The sequence below is a fragment of the Carassius auratus genome, unplaced genomic scaffold (assembly GCF_003368295.1).
Source record: "Carassius auratus strain Wakin unplaced genomic scaffold, ASM336829v1 scaf_tig00215734, whole genome shotgun sequence".
NCBI lineage: Eukaryota > Metazoa > Chordata > Actinopteri > Cypriniformes > Cyprinidae > Carassius > Carassius auratus.
Window position 1 is genome coordinate 282,159 of NW_020528217.1, and position 20,757 is coordinate 302,915.

Here is a 20,757-nt window from a genome sequence, read left to right on the forward strand (position 1 = left end):
GGACGTGTGGGATGGAGGATACAGCATCGGCCTGCTCTCCCACCATGCCATCCCAATGGTCTTCATTACGAAGCTTAACTCTGACACACATCAGCCAGCATGTCTGTCAGTCAGATGCCACTGTGTTTATTGCTGCCCATTGTCACCCCAGGTGGAGTACAGCGAGGACAGATTCTTGAACAGTTTGCAAGGCCCTATTTCTTTACTGTCATGACTCACTTTCTGCACTTTTTTTTGATGTCTTGTTAAGGTGAAAAAGGTGATTTTGACAAGGATTACAAAGCTACAAGTGATTAGAGGCTTTGAAATTATTTTTGGACTTGGTTTTGTTGTGCTGGATGATGCTTGTAGCAAATGACTCAAACATAATCATGCAGGGTCATGCGTGATCTTCCAATGTTTGTTTAAATAGACATGGATTGCAAGCAAAGTTTGCAAATTTATTTGTGCAGTCAAATTTGATCATGAAGGAAAGAGAAATTTCATGAAGAAAAGAACAATACAAGTTGTATATATATGTGTATATCATCGTTTTGGAATTATAAGGTTCTATCTGCATCCTGAGCAGTTTCAAGATATTTAGCTTCAAAGTTTTGGATTCCATTTAGAGACAAATCTCTTTCAGACGTGAAGTCCAAAAATGTACACAACTTAATCATGCCCATTCAAACCAATGCCCCCTCAGATTTTTAATCCAAGTGGATTTGGACTACAGCTTCCAAAAGACAAAATAGCAATATATATAATTTATTGCTGTCATTTAATAATCAGTAAAAACCTAACCAAATTTTAAATAAAAGAAAGAAAAGCATATTGTTCAACATCACTTAATTAATCCGGACCTCTAAAGGTTTCTTCATGAATAAACTCATTTATGGATTATTAACATTTAACAAGTGCCATTTGCAGCCCTGCGAGTCTGGCCAGCTTGAGCAAATTCTCGAAAATGTCGCGGATGAGAGTTTGCATGGTCAGATCAAAAGATTTCATTAGTGGCTCCTACAGGTGACGCGATTCTAATGAGGCAAGGGTGCTGCCTATTTGAGGGTGTGAGTCAGCACACCCTGCCCTGCCCTTCCAGCACACCATACTCCACCTCTCACCTCTTCGCATTAATTTGTTTACCTAGTCCACAGTGAAATGTTAAATCAGACTGATTTCATCTCTGCATTTTACATATGCATGAGCCCTGTGCAGCTCAGAGCAGAGGGATGAATACACACTCTCCAGAGAAACCTGTGGTACCCTCTGAGCCAAAACACACTCACATACATACCCCACACAAACACTGACCTCTGTTCCTACACACACACACACACACACACACACACACACAATCACAATTAACTTAGTCATAGACACCTACTTTTACATTCAGATGTCAGAAAGGGGTTCTCACAGATACATACTGTAAACATGTATTTAACAAGTTTGTTGTTGTGATGGTTTTAGTTCAGTAAAAATCTAAAATGACAGACGAAGTCAGGAGTAATGTACATAATTCATGTACTTTTATTCAGAGCCCCAGTAAAAATATCTCTTATCGAATCTAAAATTGACTATTTCACCTAATATTTGCGTAAAAAAATACTGCAGTAGGTTAGCAACATGCTAACATTAAGCTTTGCCAAAAATCAAGTATGCTAATGTCAAAAGTGAGATTTGGCTTTGTTCAGCTTTCCAAATATTTCACTTTTGAGGTTTCATGTTAGTTGGGATGCTGCCTTAAAAGGTAGCTGTCTATGTAGGTACCGAGGCCACATGTGATACACATCATGTTCTGCTGTGTATAAAGAGCTAGCTCTTTATACACAGCAGAACATGATGTGTATCACATTCAAAATTCTGCCGCATATTTTTAGGCGTTCTGAATAGAATCAAAACATTACACATTTCCACACCTCCATGTCGCAAATCTGATGTAATTTCACCCTAGTTTTTCATAAAGAACTTATTATCCTAGGGTTATCTGGTTTACTGAAGAGTGCTATCAAGTGGTCAGTGTTTCACTGGTCAGTATGCTCTCATCAACTTCATCGTTGTTGTTGTTAGCATCTCATCATTTTATCATATATATAATCATATATAATCACACACACAAACAAACGTAAACAAGAATATAATTCATTTATCTGTACATAGTTTATACATACATATTAGGTACAGTAACAACAACCCATCACAACCCAAACCCACCATTTATCACAATCTTTTGTCAGAAAATTAGTTTTTAATATTGTATGATGTAAATAAGAAAAAAGCTAGATTTACCATGTAAGCAATACTTGCCTTTTAACCTTGATTACATGGAGGAAGACAAATGCTTAAATTCATTTCGTGTCAGAAAATGTGACCTATCAATTCTGGTAGATTTTTTTTTTTTTTTATATGCATTTAGCATAGCTACGCTTTTATCCAAAGCGACTTACAGTGCATTCAAGCTACCAGAATGGCGTTGCCGTTCCACCAGAGGCTGTTGCAAAGTCCCTATTGTTCGGTCTGAAATGGCGCCAAGTGACGGATGGTGTAGAAATGTTGTTGTCCGGGTGGAAATCGGGAGAAATTCAGGAGAAAGGTCGGCCCGGGAGATTTTCGGGAGGGGCTTTGAAATTCGGGAGTCTCCCGGAAAAATCGGGAGGGTTGGCATGTATGCTGTGTGTATGAATTCAATATACAGTACTTCATGTTTATAACTAAATGTGCATACACTGTGTGTAGTTAGTACTACAGTATGTGCTGTGATTTTCTCAACAGTGATTTCATAATCATGTACTGTATAATATAGTTTTCACTATAAATTCAGCTGTTAAACAGAATCATTTAAGAATACGTTGAAAAAGATGTGCACTGACGGCTTTAACAAAGACACGTCCCATTGATTAACAACCTGATACATCACATCAAGTCGGTCTTTAAAGTTTTAAAAATTATCATTAAAAGTCAGTACATGGAGAAAATGAATGGTGTTTTTATTTCCGGAACCTGACTGTTGCTCTCTATTCTATAGCAAATGTTTTACAAGTGTGCGCTACTTTTCTTTTGAGAGCATTTCAAAGCATAGTACCTTCAGTTAATCAGTGTTTTACTGCTTGATTAGTCACAAAACATTTGCCCAGATGATTGGCTCAAATACCTCTGTGGAAAGATGGCAGATTTCAAATCACATGCCGAGCCAGTGTCATTGAGGTGAATGGGAATGCTAACGGAGATCTCACTCCAGGTCTTATAGACCTCTTCGAGCACAGTGGTGATGACTCACTTCTTGCTTCAATCGAATCAGCGGCCTTCCGGTTAGCAGCCTTAACTGCTGTGCCACACAACTTCTATATCTGATCAGCCCTTAAATGTGGGAAGTCATCATTGATCTTGTTGCCTCCTTTCTAGCCACAGGCTAGGTCTCTGAAAAGTTGGTTTTATCCTCGTATGCACTGTTATCAGTTTCATGGTTACAGGGTGTTCGTTTCATGCTCCTCAGTTTGTCCGTTTCCTCCTGATTGGCTGGTTTTCGGTCAGCATGGATTGGCAGCTTCTGTCAGAGTTGAAAGCACAGATGGTGAGAGGGCAGAGTGTGGACACAGTTAGCATCATGGTGTGAATGTGAGGGCACAGCCAAATAATGAAGCAAATCACTGCCGTCATTACAGCAGGACAGATCCAGAAAGATATCGATCTCTTTTGGGGAAGGATCATTTACATTTTCCTATACCACAAATTGAGTGTTGAACACTGAGGTCTTACTGTGTGAGATAGTGATATCTGCTCCATTTGAAGATAAGTTCTCCTCTTTAACCCTCCAGGCATATGATGGTTATCTTCACCATTCTGAATTTCACCATCATCAACATTCAAAGACGCCCACTTCTGTTACTCATGGAGTTCATTGCATCTTGTGAAGGGGAGGCAAAGATAGAGCGAGGAAGATTGAAACCGAGGACATTTCTTCTTTCATTCAGAAGCACTTCCTCTCCGACCCCTCGCTCAACTAGCCTTTTATTCCCCAGGTAATGTGCACCCGTCCTTTCATCATACTGTATATATTGAAGCCCTGAAGATATTTCTGAAGACTGAGAGGAAAAATGTGGCTAATATGCAGGCAGGAGGGCAGCCGTTATGAGGACGGTGGAGAGAGAGGTGGTAGCACAGCGAGCTGTGTATTTAAAATCAGCTCATTGAGACAGATGACACAATTTCACACATATTGCCCTCGGAAAAGCAGCCAGTTTTCCATAATGGCTCCAACCGTCATCTGTCAGGCCCTGGTAAATCTACTGGAATAATTTCCTCATGGATTATATGTCAGTATTTATCATTTATTAAGTTGCCTGTATGTGTCAGGGTACAGTTCGCACAGTCTTAATCCTCTGTCATCTTTTTGCTTTTTCGGGTGGACAGGGACAAGAAGACAAATGGGGGAAATCTTACCAAAATGAACTCTGAAATCTTTTGAATGTTTTATACAGGCTCTAAATGGCGTGACTGCACAAATCCTATTGAAAGTGCCGATCTTTAGAGGAAGGAAACATGAGATGCTCCCAAATCTGCATGCTGAATGAGGGGAGGTTTAGCCTGTCTTTTAAGAGATTGCTCATCCTCCCAATGTAATGTGCACAGTTCATCTGGCTCTTCCTTGGGCTCAAGTCAGGCTTAGTCCAGGAGGGTTGGAGGACTGCTAGACTCCATCCTGTATTAGGAAATGTAATCTGGGATCTGGCTTTTTACCCCCTCCCGAAGACTCCCAGTGCTAAGTCCCCCAATTAGCAGCCTTTGTGAGCAACTCACACTACCTTTCATGGCTTGATTATACGGCACAGCAGGTATTTCAGGTGGAAGGTGACTCCGTGATGAATGTGGAGAGAGAGAGAGAAAGAGAGAGTCACAGGGCCAGTGCCGATCTAAAATGTGGCATTGAATGAATCGCTCATGTCAATTCATGTTTCACTATGAACTCTACAATAATGTGTAAAGACCAATAGGGGTGTCTGCCTAGGTGGAGTAGGTGTCCTCAAGTGAAGTTGAGAAATGATCTAGGGGTCATGGCAAAAATGGTATTTAAAATCTGGGGGACACAACTGAAATTAGAATATAGTGTTTCATTATGTTCTATTACATTGATCTAATTTTAGGTTTAGTGACTCTACAGACACCATCGTGATCTGTAAATGACAGATATCAGTGTTCACCTTTATGAAGGTGTGTGATGTCGAATGTCTGTAGCTACTATAATGTTTTTTTTTTTTTATTAAAACTAAATGTCATTATGTTAAACAAATATTATTGAATAATTTTATTTTTTTAAATAATTAAATAATTATATTAAATATTTAAATTATTAATAGTTTATTCTACATTCATTTGAGTACTCTGTGTTAAATTACTGTTTCAATGAAAATATTAAGGAGCAGTTATTAAATTATTATTTATAATAATATGAAAATCAGCATATTAGAATGATTTCTAATGTGACACTGAAGGCTGGTGTAATGATGCTGAAAATTCAGCTTTGCAGCACAGAAATAAATGTAAAATATCTTTAAATATATTCTAAAATATGTTATATGCTGTGAAAATAGGATGCAGTCTTTTTAAATTGTAATAATACTTCACAACATTGCAGTTTACACAGTATTTCTAATCAAATAAATGCAGATTTTTTGAGCAAAAGGCCACATAAGGAAACGTGTAATATTTTAAAATATAAATCACGTAAGTTAAAATATAAGGTCACTGTTCATTGTAGGTTTTTTAAATGATGGTCAGTTATTTAAAAAGGACTCCAGTGTTGTGATACATTGAACATTATTTACAGCTGCTTAAATGCTCATGGTAAATGGACCCACTTTATATTAAGTGGCCTTAACTACTATGTACTTACATTTTAATTAATAATTTAGTACAATGTACTTATTGTGTACATACATGTTTTTACATTGTACTTATATTTAAAACATATATACGTGTAATTACATCTGTATTTAATTTCTGTAATTATATTTATAATTACACTGTTGACCCATACTTTACACCTTAACCCACCCTTAAACTTACCCACACCTCCAACCCTCTCCGTAACCTTACCCCTATCCAACCACAATAGCAGCAAAAGTGTTTTACAATACAATATGAACACAGTAAGTACATTGTACTTATTTTTTATGTAAGTACATAGTAGTTAAGGCCACCTAATATAAAGTGGGACCTGGTAAATTGTATTTTTACAGTTGTTTATGCATGACATGCTTTGTGTGTATGCTGTCCTGTTGACACTTCCACACACTCATGTGAATATCGCAATACTGTAACTATATTGCTGTCCAGTATTATATGGTGTGTCATGTAAACCGCCGCGGCTCTTTTTCACTCTGCTCTCTTTTTGCCTTTTACCAGATGCCAATGAAAAACCCTGACCCTAGAGTGACACCCCACTATAAGGACGTCGAGCGACAGTATGCCTCCCTTCCCAGGTAAGAACGTCCACTCGTTTATCACGCATTCTTCGTGACAAAACAAAAAGAGATGGAGAGCTAGAAAAGGAAAAGATGGAAAGGAAGAGAGAGAGAGAGCAGGTAATCATCTGTCTCTCTCATGCTGAGCTGAATAATCCTCTTTAAAGCGTATAATTAAATCTGGAGTGTCTGCCTTCTGAGGCCCTCCTATCCTGGGAATTCACCTGATCCTCTCGGGGGAGATGGCCATGCGGTCGCAGCTCTGTAACCCGATCACTGAGCGCATTTCTGGAGCCGCCTAAAGTTATGACTGCCTCTTTCATGTCTGTCTTTTTCTCCTCTGTTGTTTCTATGGTTCTCAATCACGTCTTGCCATGTTTGCTGAGCCTGACCGACCATGATGGCCAGCGCAAACAAACAGGCCAGCGCACAGGCGTGAATGTTGGCTCATAAAGTCCACAGCCTGTTTGCCCTCTCCGGTCTGTGTAAACATGCTGGTGCTGGTGTGAGGGTCATGGTTTATGAGTTTGGCACGTGTAAGTGTGGATCTGTCATCACATGATTGCAGATGACTATAAATGGATAACTGATAACAAATGAGACACATTAAGAAATCTAAAACTTGAAAGTGATGAACTTTTGAAAGTGTTGGCGAGGCATTCTGTTGGCTTAGCACTCACTGAATTGAAATAAAGCACTAAAACACTTATAAAGTATTTATCACTTTCCCTGCAGCATCATTACAGGGGTGAACAAAAATTTCAAAAAGGCTTATCGCAACAGATTTTTAGTATCAACTAGCCCGAGGTCTACATTCAAAGCCATTTCCCTTCTAAATAACACTCCTCACCTCTGCTAGTCTCTAGATTCATCAGGTTACAATGTGTTTTTTGTGCTGACGCATAAAGGGGACCAAACATGGGCCAAAAACGCCCGTGGCAGACTCTCGCTTCCATTATTACACCATTACGAACTGGAAGAGTTTCAAATCTGTGTCGGGCCCACACTGGTTTCGCAGTCGGCTGAAGGGTTGGCCTGGTCTTGAATACATGCAGCTCTTCCATGTGTGTCTAATTATAACCATTAGTGCATTGATACACCCACTTATTACCCAGTGTGCTCAGCTCGGTGTCAGCCAATCAGAAGGGCCGTTCGCCACCTGCCTCCAGATTATTGGATTAACTGGGCAAGTCAAAGTTGTGATTCATTGTGTTAGGGCTTTCATTAGAACGTTTTAGTGATAACTGGGTGATGAATGCACAGATGGCGGCCCATTTCGATGAACTCTGCTCAAGAGGCACATTTTTGGAGCTGTTCTTTAGTGCACAAATCAATCATAATCACTCATTCTTCCTCACCCTATCCCTCACTTTAAGACTAACCAATTCCTTTCATTAGAAACCAAGAAACACCCCACTAAATATCTCAAAAGACCCCCCACCTAATCCCACACTCTTTGGCTTTTCTGCTAGTGGGCATTCCCAGACTTCTTAAGACTGGTCACAATGGTTTTATTGTTTATTCCTCCTCATCCAGAATTTCCTGTGTTAAAAGACCTCTTAACGTGTCTTTGCAGTCTAAATGAGTGTAAAATTGTTTGCTGTCGAACCTTAGGAGAGCTTAAAAGTCTCTGTTAAAGCTGTTTGTACAAATGTCAGTTGTTCTCGTATCTTTTAGATTAGCCAGCGAGCTGTCAGTTTCCACACCGCAAATGCCAGAAAAGAGCTTGTGATGAGGGAAGAAGGTTACATTTGACGAGAGCTCTGAAAATAATGCCATATTTTCATTGTTCTGCCTGTTCAATGTTGCCCTGGCAACCAACACCCACCATCTGCGCTAGGCTGGACCTCCTCACCCTGTCCTCCGATTTCTCACTTTTTTCCCCTCCTTTTTCTTTTCCTTCTCTGGTTTTCATTTTCCACTCCTTTTGAAATTCGTGAAATTTGCGCCCTCCTGTGAGGCGCGTCAGGTTTGTAAATTGTCACTGGTGTCAAAAAGACATGATGGCTGATTGCTGTTCGGAGTCTCCCGCAGGTGAGCTCATAGGTGTCCCACAAGCTGTGAACTGCAAGCTTCTGCCCAGAGCGTTTCCCATCCAATAGTAGGACAAGCACACAAGCGTGACTTCTACAGAGCAAACCTCATTTAGCACCGTTCAACCCCGTTGTCCATTACCACACCGTCAGCTAGCAGATGGAGAATATTAGGCTAATGATTAAATGAAGCAGGCGGACATTTTTTGATGGTTTCACTTGCTGCAGCAAATGTGGTCAATCATTACTCATTCAACGCTCGGATTTCGCTTCAAGGTTTTGGAATAGCTGGGCATTTGGCACCATTTCAAGGAGGTATTATTCGTCCTTTGGCATTCTCAGCCTGAGATGCAGGATCCGCGAAAAGAAAAATCCATGGATCTATTTCAGACTTGACGAGAATGAGACCACTTAACCGCCTGACTCATCTTTGAAAATGTGTAGTACCCATCACATACCTTTCATACAGTTCTCACACATGCACACGGACGCCTATTCATTTAACACTCTGAAGGCTGAGTGTTGTGAAAGAGCAAGTTCAGTTGCTCATTTTCACTTGCCTTTTGTCAAAACCATCTGCAATGCGAAGCTTCAGTTACCGCCGATATTGAAGCAGTCAGTTTGAGGATGAAATTCAGTTAGATGTGGCAAAATAATCAGAGTTTCAAGTCTAATACCACTCCTAATTTGTATATTTACATTCTAGGTCATACAATAACATTTCTGATGGATAGACACCTATCTTGTTAACTAAGTTTGTTATAAGAGCTGAATTTTTTGTTCAGTTTCTCTGCTCCCAATATAAGTCTGGAATGCTAACCAAATGATCCTGCCTGGATTTGTCCTCTCGGTGGAATCCTACCCGGTGTTATATGACGGCCAGGGGTCAGTAGGCCATGTTTTTGTGTATGTGTCTGTGTGTGTGAGGGTAAGGTGCATGGTTCCCGAGGGCAGCTGAATAAACAGCCTGGCCTTCAGATGGTCCACGGTGTTACTTTTTCAACCAGGTTCACATGGGAGCTCTGATGTAATCTCGAAAACATTGCACTTATTTCAGAGCAGCTCCTGTCTAGGATAGCTAGGAGACTCTGGTTTGAATGTTCACGTGTCAAAAAATGATTGTCAGCTACAAACTCCTCAAGCGAAAAGCTTTACAGACAGCAGAACATGACAGTCCTCACTGACAACACCAAACACGAGAAAACAGACGTTCACCAGACAACATTCACCAATCAGACACTGGAGTTGATGTTCCAGGATGAAAGTTTGAGGAGCTAACAGCTGGCCCCTTCTTTTTTTCCCCTCTTCTCTCTTTGGTGATGGACGACCGAAGTGTTTATCTTTCATTATTTCTCACTTTGCCTATATTGCTCTTTTGTTTTGGTTTCTCTGTCATTAAAGAGTCATCGAGTTGGTAATGAAATCTCATTTTAAGAGGGAAACTTTGTTACCTTGAGTTTCATAAGTGCTTAACCCGGTTAGGAAACCCAAATGAAGACAGCAGTCTCTTACTCGCTTTGGAATTTGGCTAATATGAAGAGCCTGAGAAAGTGAAGATGTCTTCATGTATAACACACTGGCTTATTTCTGTGATAACCATTTGAAAGTAATGGTAAAACAGCCCAGAATATAATTTTGTTCTGCATCTGCTCACTACATGATGGAGAACTGGAGGCAGATTTTTAATATACCTTTCATTGTTCATTCGCTGAAAGAGGATCATTTGGCTTTTTAGCAATTTCCATTGCTGGAGTTTCTCATGGGACTAATTTATTCTGCACTGTTTAGCCATGTGGCTATCAAAAGGGAATCATGCCATAATCATTTTGCATGACTTTGTAAACCTCAAAATGTTTGTAGGTACTGTATGTGGTAGCTTGTCTAATTGCTTATCTTTTTTTCTGTGGAGCTTATTTGTATGGCATATTTTTAACACATTTTGCTTTTTTTTTCTTTCTTTTTTTTCACTGGATTTGGAATCAATGATTATTTTATCTGTCATCTGATCAATCTGCGCACCACAGTGCATCCCGTTGAAAATCCTGTTCTTCTATCCCTCATAGCCTCATGTCAAGTGATTAAATATGCCTTGACCCTTACTGAGGTCCATAGGTGCTCAAACAGCTGCTCCCAGCTGTTGAGCCCACAAAACCATTTAAATAACTGTACATCAGGAATGTCTTGTAATTCCCAACCAAGCCCCAAAGCCAGTTGCACAGAGTCTTTAAACCAGGAGGGAAATCTGTCCCAGTGGACCACATACCACTATAGCACATTTAGTTTGAAAAATCAGGATTTCATGGACTGGATACTAAATTCACTGCCATGAGATACTGTACTTACAAAAGAATGGGCGTAACGTTTCTAAAGTTCTTATCTTGATCACTGATCCTCAAACTGCATGACTGTTCTAAATAACTTTCTGCAACTTCCTGGTTTCCCAGCTTTACCATCTTTTTTTCTTCTTCTTTTTTTAAAGAGAGGGCAAGAGGGGTCAAAAGTGATAAGAGGGGGTCATTAGAACACTGTTGACACATACTGGAATGCAGTACATGCAATGCAGTCTTTTAAAAGAATTTAAATTTTACTGTACTAAACTCTTTAATAAAAGAATTTTACTGCACTGTCTTAACCATCTTCACTGTTAAAGTGTTCAAATAAAATCAGTGGTCCTAATATATATATTTTTTCAATTCTGTATTTATTCAAATATCTATATATCTTAACATAATATTAAGTAATGTCAATTTTCTCAGAAATGGCACGCATTTAAAACACAGTTGTTTTATTATTAAATTTGATTTTGTTGTTTATGTAATGTTTATCTAAAATTAAATGCTAGAAATCATTTTAAAATGAAAAAAATAAAAAATCTCAGTTCTACAGAACTAATTTTAAATTTGACCAGAAATGTAATACATTTTAAACACACAGTTTTTGTTATTTTATTGTAGTTGCTTAATGTTCATTTCTATAATAAATCACCATCATGATTAACATTTTAAGGTTTTTAAAAATGGCACAAGAAAAGGAATAGGTTGTCCTCCTGAGGTTAACAACCTATATTTGTGTAAGTCTTTTGGATATTATTTTGTATCCTGTTCATGGAAAGTGCCAATCCTGTTGCTTCCTCTGGTTTCCCCAGCTGTTGACTGTTTTCACTGTGGAACATTCTTCACCCTCCTGTTTTCCTGTTTACCAACCCTGTAGACGAAACTGTAAGACTCAACATCAAGGAAAGATTCAACCAGAGCAGAAGTGTAAGCGTTTTGTGTTTTGTATTAGCCTGTTGGAGGACTATTGGTTTGAGAACAAGAAAGATTAATTGTTAATGTTCTGGTCTTGTGGTGAGGTCTGTAATAAGCTAGAAGAACCAGGTGCAGGCAGCCACCGCAAAGCTGATAAACTACAACAGTAATGATGATTTTGGCCTTCACTTTGCAGACACACACTGCTTATCTGGGACTGTTGAGGTTGTGATGTCATAGCCAATGATATATCAAATGACTGATTGAGATGGTCAGGAAGGGAGCGTGTGCAGCCAGATGCCTGATTGCCCCACTGGATGGGTGGTCACAGCTTTGGAGAGATTAAGAGGATGCTGATGATTTTTGGAATGCCTGTTTTCTTGCCCTCCAGGTCTTAAGGAATCCCTCCCTTAAGGGGAATGAGACCACAGTGAAAGGGTGTGCTTTCTGTTGAGGGCCTTCAGTAATGAGATATGTGTGAAACACATACACAGACCGTCTTGCATTAAAGCAGCTAACTGATACTGCCATCAGATGGGAAGCTTGTTCGCAGACACGTCTTGCACGTAAATAAGTTAATGGAGATGGTCTGGAAAGTCAAATGCAACGATCCAGGCTCCTTAAGACATGTGGCATGCTGAGGCTGTCATTGATACTAGCCTGAGCTATGACCGGAATGAGAAGGAGGGGAAGGAAGACAGCTGATTCGGCAGTCTGGCGAAAGCGAATGATCATACTGCACTCTTGTCCGGTTTTGTCTTCACTCTCATTCTCATTAACCTCTTTCTGGTAGCCTTTGAGCTGAGGTGTAATATAACTGCTGGCTAAAGCCTCTGGAACTGTGCATTCAGAGCACAGCAGTGCAGGTTCCGGAAAAATGCAAACTGTGCTATGAAAGGTGATCCATGCCGAATTAGCGTGCGGTGTCTCACCTTACAGCGGAGATTATACCCTAATCAGCCAGCGTGAGGAAACCAGAGATGGCCAACTGTCTACCCTCTCCAGGGACCCTGACCGCATGTCAGTCCCTGTCCCAGACTTTGTGCTTGAGACGTGTTAAAATGTTTATGTTGCAGGTCCTTGGTATGTCACGCTTGCCTCAGCACATGTAACACAGGATCATGATACCAGGACTCATGCTCGCCCTCCCTTCCTCTTACTCTCCACAGAATGGCACTGGTTGGATTAGGGGTTTACTGTATTCTGTTATCTGTTGCTCCTCAGGCTCCCGATCCCTACAACATTATAGTGTACAACCTACAGACCAATTCCTCACGCTTCTGTAGTGAACGGACACTTAGTCTACTGTATACAGGGGTAGCTAGTTTCTAAGGTAGCATCTGAACTGAAAGAGACCCCCAAGTGACTAATTTGAAGCACTCTTTATAGTTACAGTAGCAACTTGGGGAACAATGACTCTCTTCCTTAACACAAATAGTGATCTTCATACGAGCATACAGACTTGATTCAATTAGAGTGATTCAATTAGAGACATTAGCATGCTGCTAAGCTAACAGCTCTTTAAAAATCATAAGAACATGTAAGACAGACATTAACTATTTTATATTAATACTATAAGTGCTGAATAAAATGTAATTTTATTATGATATATTTACATAATAATAATAATAATAATAATAATATAATTATTATATATTACAGTATATATAAAGTATTTATACACTTTTACATAAATTATTTGTTTTATTCAGCAAGGATTAATTAAGTTGATAGAAAATGACAGTAAAGACAATATGTTAAGATTTCTGTTTTAAATAAATGCTTTGTCAAAATCGAAATGAAATAAAAATGATCAAAGAATCATGGGGAAAACAATTTCACCATTTCAAAACCAAGCGATTAAGCAATATTAAGCAACTGTTTTCAGTACTGATAGTAAGAAATATTTCTTGAGCAGCAAATCGGCATTTTAGAATGATTTCTGAAGGATTTCTGATGTGACACTGTGGCACAGCGTTGGCAGGTACAATGATCCACATGTTACTCAGTCCCACTCAGACAGTCCATCCATATATTTGTGTGTCTGTAAGATTAATGTTGGCCCTCAGATCCATAAACACATTCCAGCACCACTTTTATTAGTACATTATTGCACGATATTTACAATGATCATCTGCAACTCTGGTAAGGGTGTACTAATGTGTGTCTGCTTTTGCTTAAGTGAAATATTTAAGAGCACTCAATATACTGTTTGAATTTAACTTTTCTATGATGGAGGGATATTAAGCGACTTTACGAGATTCAAATCAACATTGTTTCATTTTGCAAACATCTGCAAACATATTTATTTTTACACAGATTTGGTCATGTATAACAAAACAGTACAACAATTTAGTACTGAAAATCTTAGTCTTGAATATTTTGTAAAAATACCACAGTACAATCATCCTGTATGTGAAGTTAAATCAACAGACGAAGATTAAGAAAAAGAGGTTGTTTTAATGGAAGAGGAAAGGAGAGCCTAAAAAAACTCTGACACAGAGGAAGGAAGGAGGAGAATTGCTTGTCTTTCTTGGCTTACAGCATTCCCACCTGAATCTATTTGCATGAATGAGCTGCCTTTCATTTATTTTTATTTTTTTTCCTACTTTTTTTTTTTTTTTATAATATTTCATTCATGTTTAATGATTTTACATGTATTTTGGTATGAAAGACTCTTTGCATTCAGATTTCAGGTAACATGATAAATAAAAGTATTACTAATTGTAGTATGTGATAATCATGTGAAACACATGTAGCTTTTTTCAAAACAGAATGATCTGTGCACCTAGTATCACTGCATACATTAATACTATGTATAAAATGTTGTCTTTTATATAACACATTTTCAATGAATATGCATTTGAAACAATCATTATTTGTTATATTAAAACTTTGAAACATCTCTTTATCTAAGTTTTGGTGGAGAAGAATCACTGCTCTAGACAAACATTCTTTTAGTACAATTCTATTTTATCTCCCAGCATCCTGATAAACACTCTACCAGCGTGTGTGGAAATGGATGGCTGCAAATTAACACTGCAGTAATTATCAGTTAAGATGAAGGGCTGATATGCATCTGTGATTATGGTCCAGTTTTTACATTTGAGATAAAATTTGGGCTATTGGAGAATTAAGAATTTTTTGTGATAATTACAAAGGCCGCTCACCACATTATCTGTTAAGAATTAATTAGAGCACTGTTCAGAAGAGGAACACTGGGAGAGAAAGAGACATTATTGTATGTAAAGGCATTCAAAAGGTGTGTCATTTCAGACCAATAGCAGCGCCAAAGCACTTGACTAAAAAAATTCTGATTGTTTTCAATCTGTTTTCTTCAAACATTTCTGCTATTGTTCAGCTAACAACTCTGAAACACTCTACCAAAGGAATGGCCTCCTCCTGGGCTCGGTCCTGAGCGATTTCTATTAGTGTGCAGCCGTTGAGCACCATTGGTTTGTGCAGCTACACAGATGTGAACAAATCGGGCTTCAGTAACAGATCAAATAGTTTTCCCATACCTTGTTAACGCAATGCTCGGTCCCTTACCTCAAGAAGCCGAGGTAACACAAGTAACCTGAGCATTTTAAATTGTCGTGTTCCCCAAATAGATAGTCATTACTAAAATCTGACATAGACCTTTTTTTCTTTTCTTTTTTGGTCAGTGATTGGCTATATGTTGTGTTTGATTGTGTTGTGTGTCTGTGTATTTTTCGCTATCAGCTTTTTGTGTACTTTCTAACTGATTTGCTTTTCTAGTTGATTTACAATGATATTTTGTTCTTTGATTCATCTGGTTTTCGTCCCCACTAATTGTCTTTTTTATATTTCTTTTCAACAAAATCCTTTTCCTTCTACTCATCCTCTCGAGGTTTGTATGTGGTTTACTATGCATTTTCTTTATTCTTGTATATCGATGGCTCATTTCTCTCAGAGGCAGAAAGTATGCCGCCATAATTACCGAGACATTTTTCTCTTCCAGAATACGTTTGGGATGTGCAATTATTGAAAATTATTATTAGCCTAAGTTTTAATTAGCATTTGAGGCCGTAGTAATTATACATTTCCATTTTGTGTGGCTGCACGCACTGTCATTGCTGACAGGAAGAAAAGGGAGAGAGGGACCGAGGTGCTTGTTTTGTTGGTGAATAAGCGTCTCCCATAGATATGCTGAATGACTCTGAAACACTGCGATCAAATTATTGTGCTGTCATTCGTGCCACACGTTCAGAGGCTTATGGATCATTTCTTTAAAACGAGTCATTAACTTGATATTAATTCAATTTGATAAAGCAAAAAGGACAGGTGATTAGGCCTATGCATAATGATAGAGACGTTGTTAGACTAAAGCTTTGTTTTTATTATGTTCTGTTCATCTCTCCTCCTTCCTCACAGTCTGTCTCTCTCTCTCTTCTCTTCTAATTCAATATCAGAAATACTCTGGTTGAATTATTTGCAACTCAAGCAGTTCTTTGGTTTGAAGATTTCTATCTTCCCGAACAGTGCAAAAGGGAAATTTTGTGGAGAACTGTTCAAATGCGCCTGTGGAAATGTAGTTTAAATTGGAAGCAAGCATATGAATGTTCTCTTCTTTTTGTCTATATGTGAATGCAGGATGGGGATCTGATTTATGACAGCTGTAACAGACGGTCTGGAGTTGTTTCCTCTCGTCCTTCTGTTCAAGCTTTATAGCTTAACAGCAGCATATAGACTCATTTGAACTTTTCCACGACTCTGAGCTGAATGTTCAGTGTCTCCAGCAGTGCTTTTATACTGTACTTACTGGTTTTTTAAACCTTGCATTTGTCTTTTTTGAGATTTCAGTAAATACAGACGCTTTCAAAAGCTCGAGACACATTGACTAGACACTGATTCTTGAGTATGGTGACAAAACAGCCTACAAAACTGATAAAATAACAGATTATGTACATAAGGGAATTATTTTCAATCGGTTCATCTTGAACAGTTTTATTCACTCATATTTGGGTGAATCCTCCTTCTTCTTCCATTTTGTCACAGGATAGGTATTTGTTTGATTGTTTTGTTTACCTGTTCCCGTGACAAAATAATGTGTCATACAGTATGTTTATAAATCTAGTATTTACTTCAGTGAAAGATTGAATTGACACTACAACATGCTCACAGACTGATTTTCATTCCCATCTCTTGAATTGTCACTAGAGTCAGATACAACGTTTCGGCAGCATATAAGGTTTACAAAATAATATAGTTTTGAATTTTATAACACATATATTATATGTAGGGGTGTTACAACCCATTGTTTTGCATCTTGTCATTTTGTCTCCTTTTTTTTTGTATTTGAAAGTGTTTTGTCCAGGTAGGATGCTGATTGGCTCCTAAAGGTTAATGACTGGCCCATCTAGATTGGTGCATTCAATCTTAGGCACACCTTAAAAGCCCTGATGTCACTTCCTTTCTCCAGTGCAGTGCAGAGTAGAGAGAGAGAATTGTTGTTTTTTGGCTGTTTGGTTGTTTGGTCTCTGTTGAACTTTGATACTATTTTTTTGTAAGTAGGAACTGATTGGTATTTTGACTCTATTGCTTGTTATGATGTGTATTTGGATTCTCCTTGTAACTCTGTTTGCCTGATCTTGTAAATAATTGTATATCATTGTAAATCTAGAGGGTTGGGAGAAAGTAAGGAGTTTGACGCCATTTTGTTTATTGTAACCTTTTGATCTCTGTTTTTTGGTTAGGGAGTTAGGTTAAAATATTGTACTTTTATTTTGTTTATTTTGTTTAGGGTATAAGAAAGAGGTCTTAAACTAAAGAAGTTTTGTTTATTATTTTGGCCTGGTCAACTCCTGAAGAATATTCCCTCATTTACTTATTTTGTTGGTTGTATTTTTGTTTGGCTCAATTAAAAACCCTCTAAGGAATCCCCGTTTTCTCCCTTCTCTTTTTATGTTATGCCTTTACCCCTAGACGGGCGTAACAAGGGGCTATTTTGGATTCTGGTATTGCTAACTGATTACCGGACATATTTAACATGAGAAAAGTTATCTAAAAATTATATCTAAAAATATTTCTTTACAATTTGTTTGATAGGGATAACATGACATGGTTATGACAGAAAAATGTATTTACAGAAAAAAAATATTTACATTCATGTATCTATTATTATCTCTGTGTTGACAGTCATCTGTGAAACCTTATTGTTTTTTTTATATAATTTAAATTAATAAATAACTTTATGTCAGGATATAGTGATGAAAATACATATAATTTTTATATATATATATATATATATATATATATATATATATATATATATATAGAGTTTTGGTCTGTCGACAGGTAGTCAGATCAGTGACAATGACTTTTCTTTTTTTATCAAATAATATGTTAATATAATAATATGTTTATAATATTAATCTTTATTGAACTTCAAATTTAATTATGAAGGTAGAGGAATGATGATGACGAATGGTAGATAAAATTGTGGCACATACTTGGTCTAAATATTAACCACAGTTTTTCTTTCTTGATGCACATTTCTCCTTCCTCTGGATTTAGACCCAAAAAATTCTGGAGATATGGATGACACACAGTCACGCCATTGGCCCTGATAGCGAGCCAGTTTAAGGCTCACATAAGTGTAAACCAGTGCTGACGACAGTATCACTGATACCACAGCCCTGAAAATGAATTCCCCATGAAGGTCACAGGCAGAGTATTAAGATGCCTGGCTCAGCTCTGTTAACAGTTGCATCTGGCCGGTATAAATTCCATTTCCTGTCCTCCTATCAGTCTAATGGTGCTTGCAAACACCGGAGCAGCTGTTTCCCTTCTCGCTGAGGTTCCCTGCCATACCCACTCTTGACCCATACATATTGTGCAGAGAGCAGAGGAATGGCCAGAAAGCAAGAATGAATAAGAGCTTGGGAAAGAGGTTTCTGGCATAGTTTAATTTCCCTCTATTGGGCCTTCAGGAATACAATATTCCCTTTGTCCCTTGAGGTTGACCCACGTTCCTGGAGTTGCTGAAGGCTGTTGTGCTTTTTACTTCCTTTGGTCAGGCTAACTGCCAGGCGTCTTATGATACAGGTTCACCCAAAGCATCCCTAGGATCATGGCTGGGGCTGTAAAAAAAAACAAAAAAGACACAGTATTTGACAAACAACGCACTGTTTTATATGTTAAGCCAGTAATTAGTGATTGGAAATGTTCTTTAAATCAGAAGAAGAAAGAGAAGTATGAATGTGACATCTTATTTTGGAGTGCATGATGTTCTGCATATAAACCGAGCAAGTTTTCCATCACGCCTCACTCTTTCATCAAGGATAATGCTATTTGTAAGGGAATTTGTGAGTTGATTGCAAAAGCGTCACAGCCTCTGTTTCTTCATTCACTCAAAATGCAAAGAAACAGGAACAAATTGACCTGTATTCAGAAATCAAGCCTGATCTCATCCAGTTTGTTCTCACCTGATTCATTCACTCAATCACTTAGATCACGCTTTTCTTCACCTCGCTCTCTTCCTGATTGTTGGACCGGTAATCCCTCCATTTTCCTGTTTTTGTGATTTGAAAAGTGTTTCTGTTCTTTGCTCTTCTCAAAATGGCAAGCCCACAATCTTTCTCATACATTTTAAACGTCAAAGTGGTGACTTCCTCAATTAATTATAGACAGAATGTGCTGGAAACAGTTGGTGTAAACTCAGCCAATTGATTTAAAAAAATACCCAGTTCAATGGTTAGACAACCAGTTTGATGTATTTCACGACTGAAAATCTTGACTGCGTGCCTCAAGAATGCCTGTCAGTGGAGAAACTGGAGCTTTACCCCCATAATGTTGTTACTATCACCTGATATAGTTATGTTATCTTAACTTTAGCAATAATTATCACACGGCTCTGTGGAATACACAGCTTTGCATCGGGGTCCTGATTACCTTGTTGGGCTTTATTCTGAAAGAACTGTCTAGATGTACATTATCCCGTTACTACATGGCTGTTTACCACATAAACAACTGTCTGGATGTACATGATCTCTTACCGATAATAATAACCTAACTAATAATCATTCTAACTATATGAGAATAGGGAAGTCCACATACAGATATAATGATAATGAGAGAGAGAGGAACAATATTGCTGGAATCTCTTTCAGAAACATGAAGTTGAAAGAGATCTGCACTTGTCCATTAACAGTTGATTAATTAAATGTAATTAATTTAATTAATTAACATTTGCACTTTTCTTGTACATAGTTTTGTGACCTCTGAGCAATAAATGTTATAATGCTTTTTGGCTGGATTTGGATGAGTACGGATCTCTTTCATCTTCATATTTTTGTATATTTTGGATCTACACACCTAATGTTATTTGCCTACTGGATTTTTGGATTAGTGTTTGGCATTACAACCTTTTCTAAATGCAAAAACGTTTTTCTTTGCAGTATGGGAACTATAAAACGTACTTGACTTGAAAGAGCTCAAGCATTTAAAGTAGCATTCATCAAAACTGTAAAACAGTTATTAATATAGATATCTATTGGACAGCCCTAGTAGTTTGATTGAAACAGGATGTTGGAGTGAGACATACTCAAGGGAATCCAGTTTTTTAATACATTATGTAAAGATTATTCCATTATAACAATATCCTGCTCTATATAATTAAAAAAATAATAATAATAATAATAAAATGCATTTCCGGTTACCTTATATATTAACACTCTTTTTTTTTTTTTTTTATCTGTAAACTCTGTTAGCAGTTAGCACTAGCTTAATTTACCTACTTTACTGCATCATGTAGCAAGTTTTACTTTTTATATGAACATTAAATACTGCTATGAATATAGGAACTTATGTAAGATTTGAGTTGCATGATCTGTGAAATAGCAGTTAATGCTATGCTAACTGGGTACATCATGAAGCATTTATGTCTGATCTGATAAGTTTTTTTTTAGCTAATGGAATCATCAGTGGACTGAATTTTGCATGGCAATGGCAAGTGGTAGCATGAAGAGGAGTATTTTCTGAGCAAATTGGACAAATTTGTGTACAGTGTTT

The 20,757-nt window shown here is 37.8% G+C and overlaps 1 protein-coding gene across 1 annotated transcript in view; it reads left to right on the forward strand.

The window, feature by feature from the left end:
* The window catches only part of LOC113095467 (partitioning defective 3 homolog B-like), an 84,359-nt gene extending 77,530 nt beyond the window's left edge, over positions 1–6,829 (forward strand). Inside the window, exon 4 of the mRNA XM_026261005.1 lies at positions 6,385–6,829. Within this exon, the coding sequence (XP_026116790.1) occupies positions 6,385–6,465 (81 nt within the window). The 3' untranslated portion in view covers positions 6,466–6,829. The remainder of the gene's footprint in view (positions 1–6,384) is intronic.
* Positions 6,830–20,757: the final 13,928 nt, after the last annotated feature.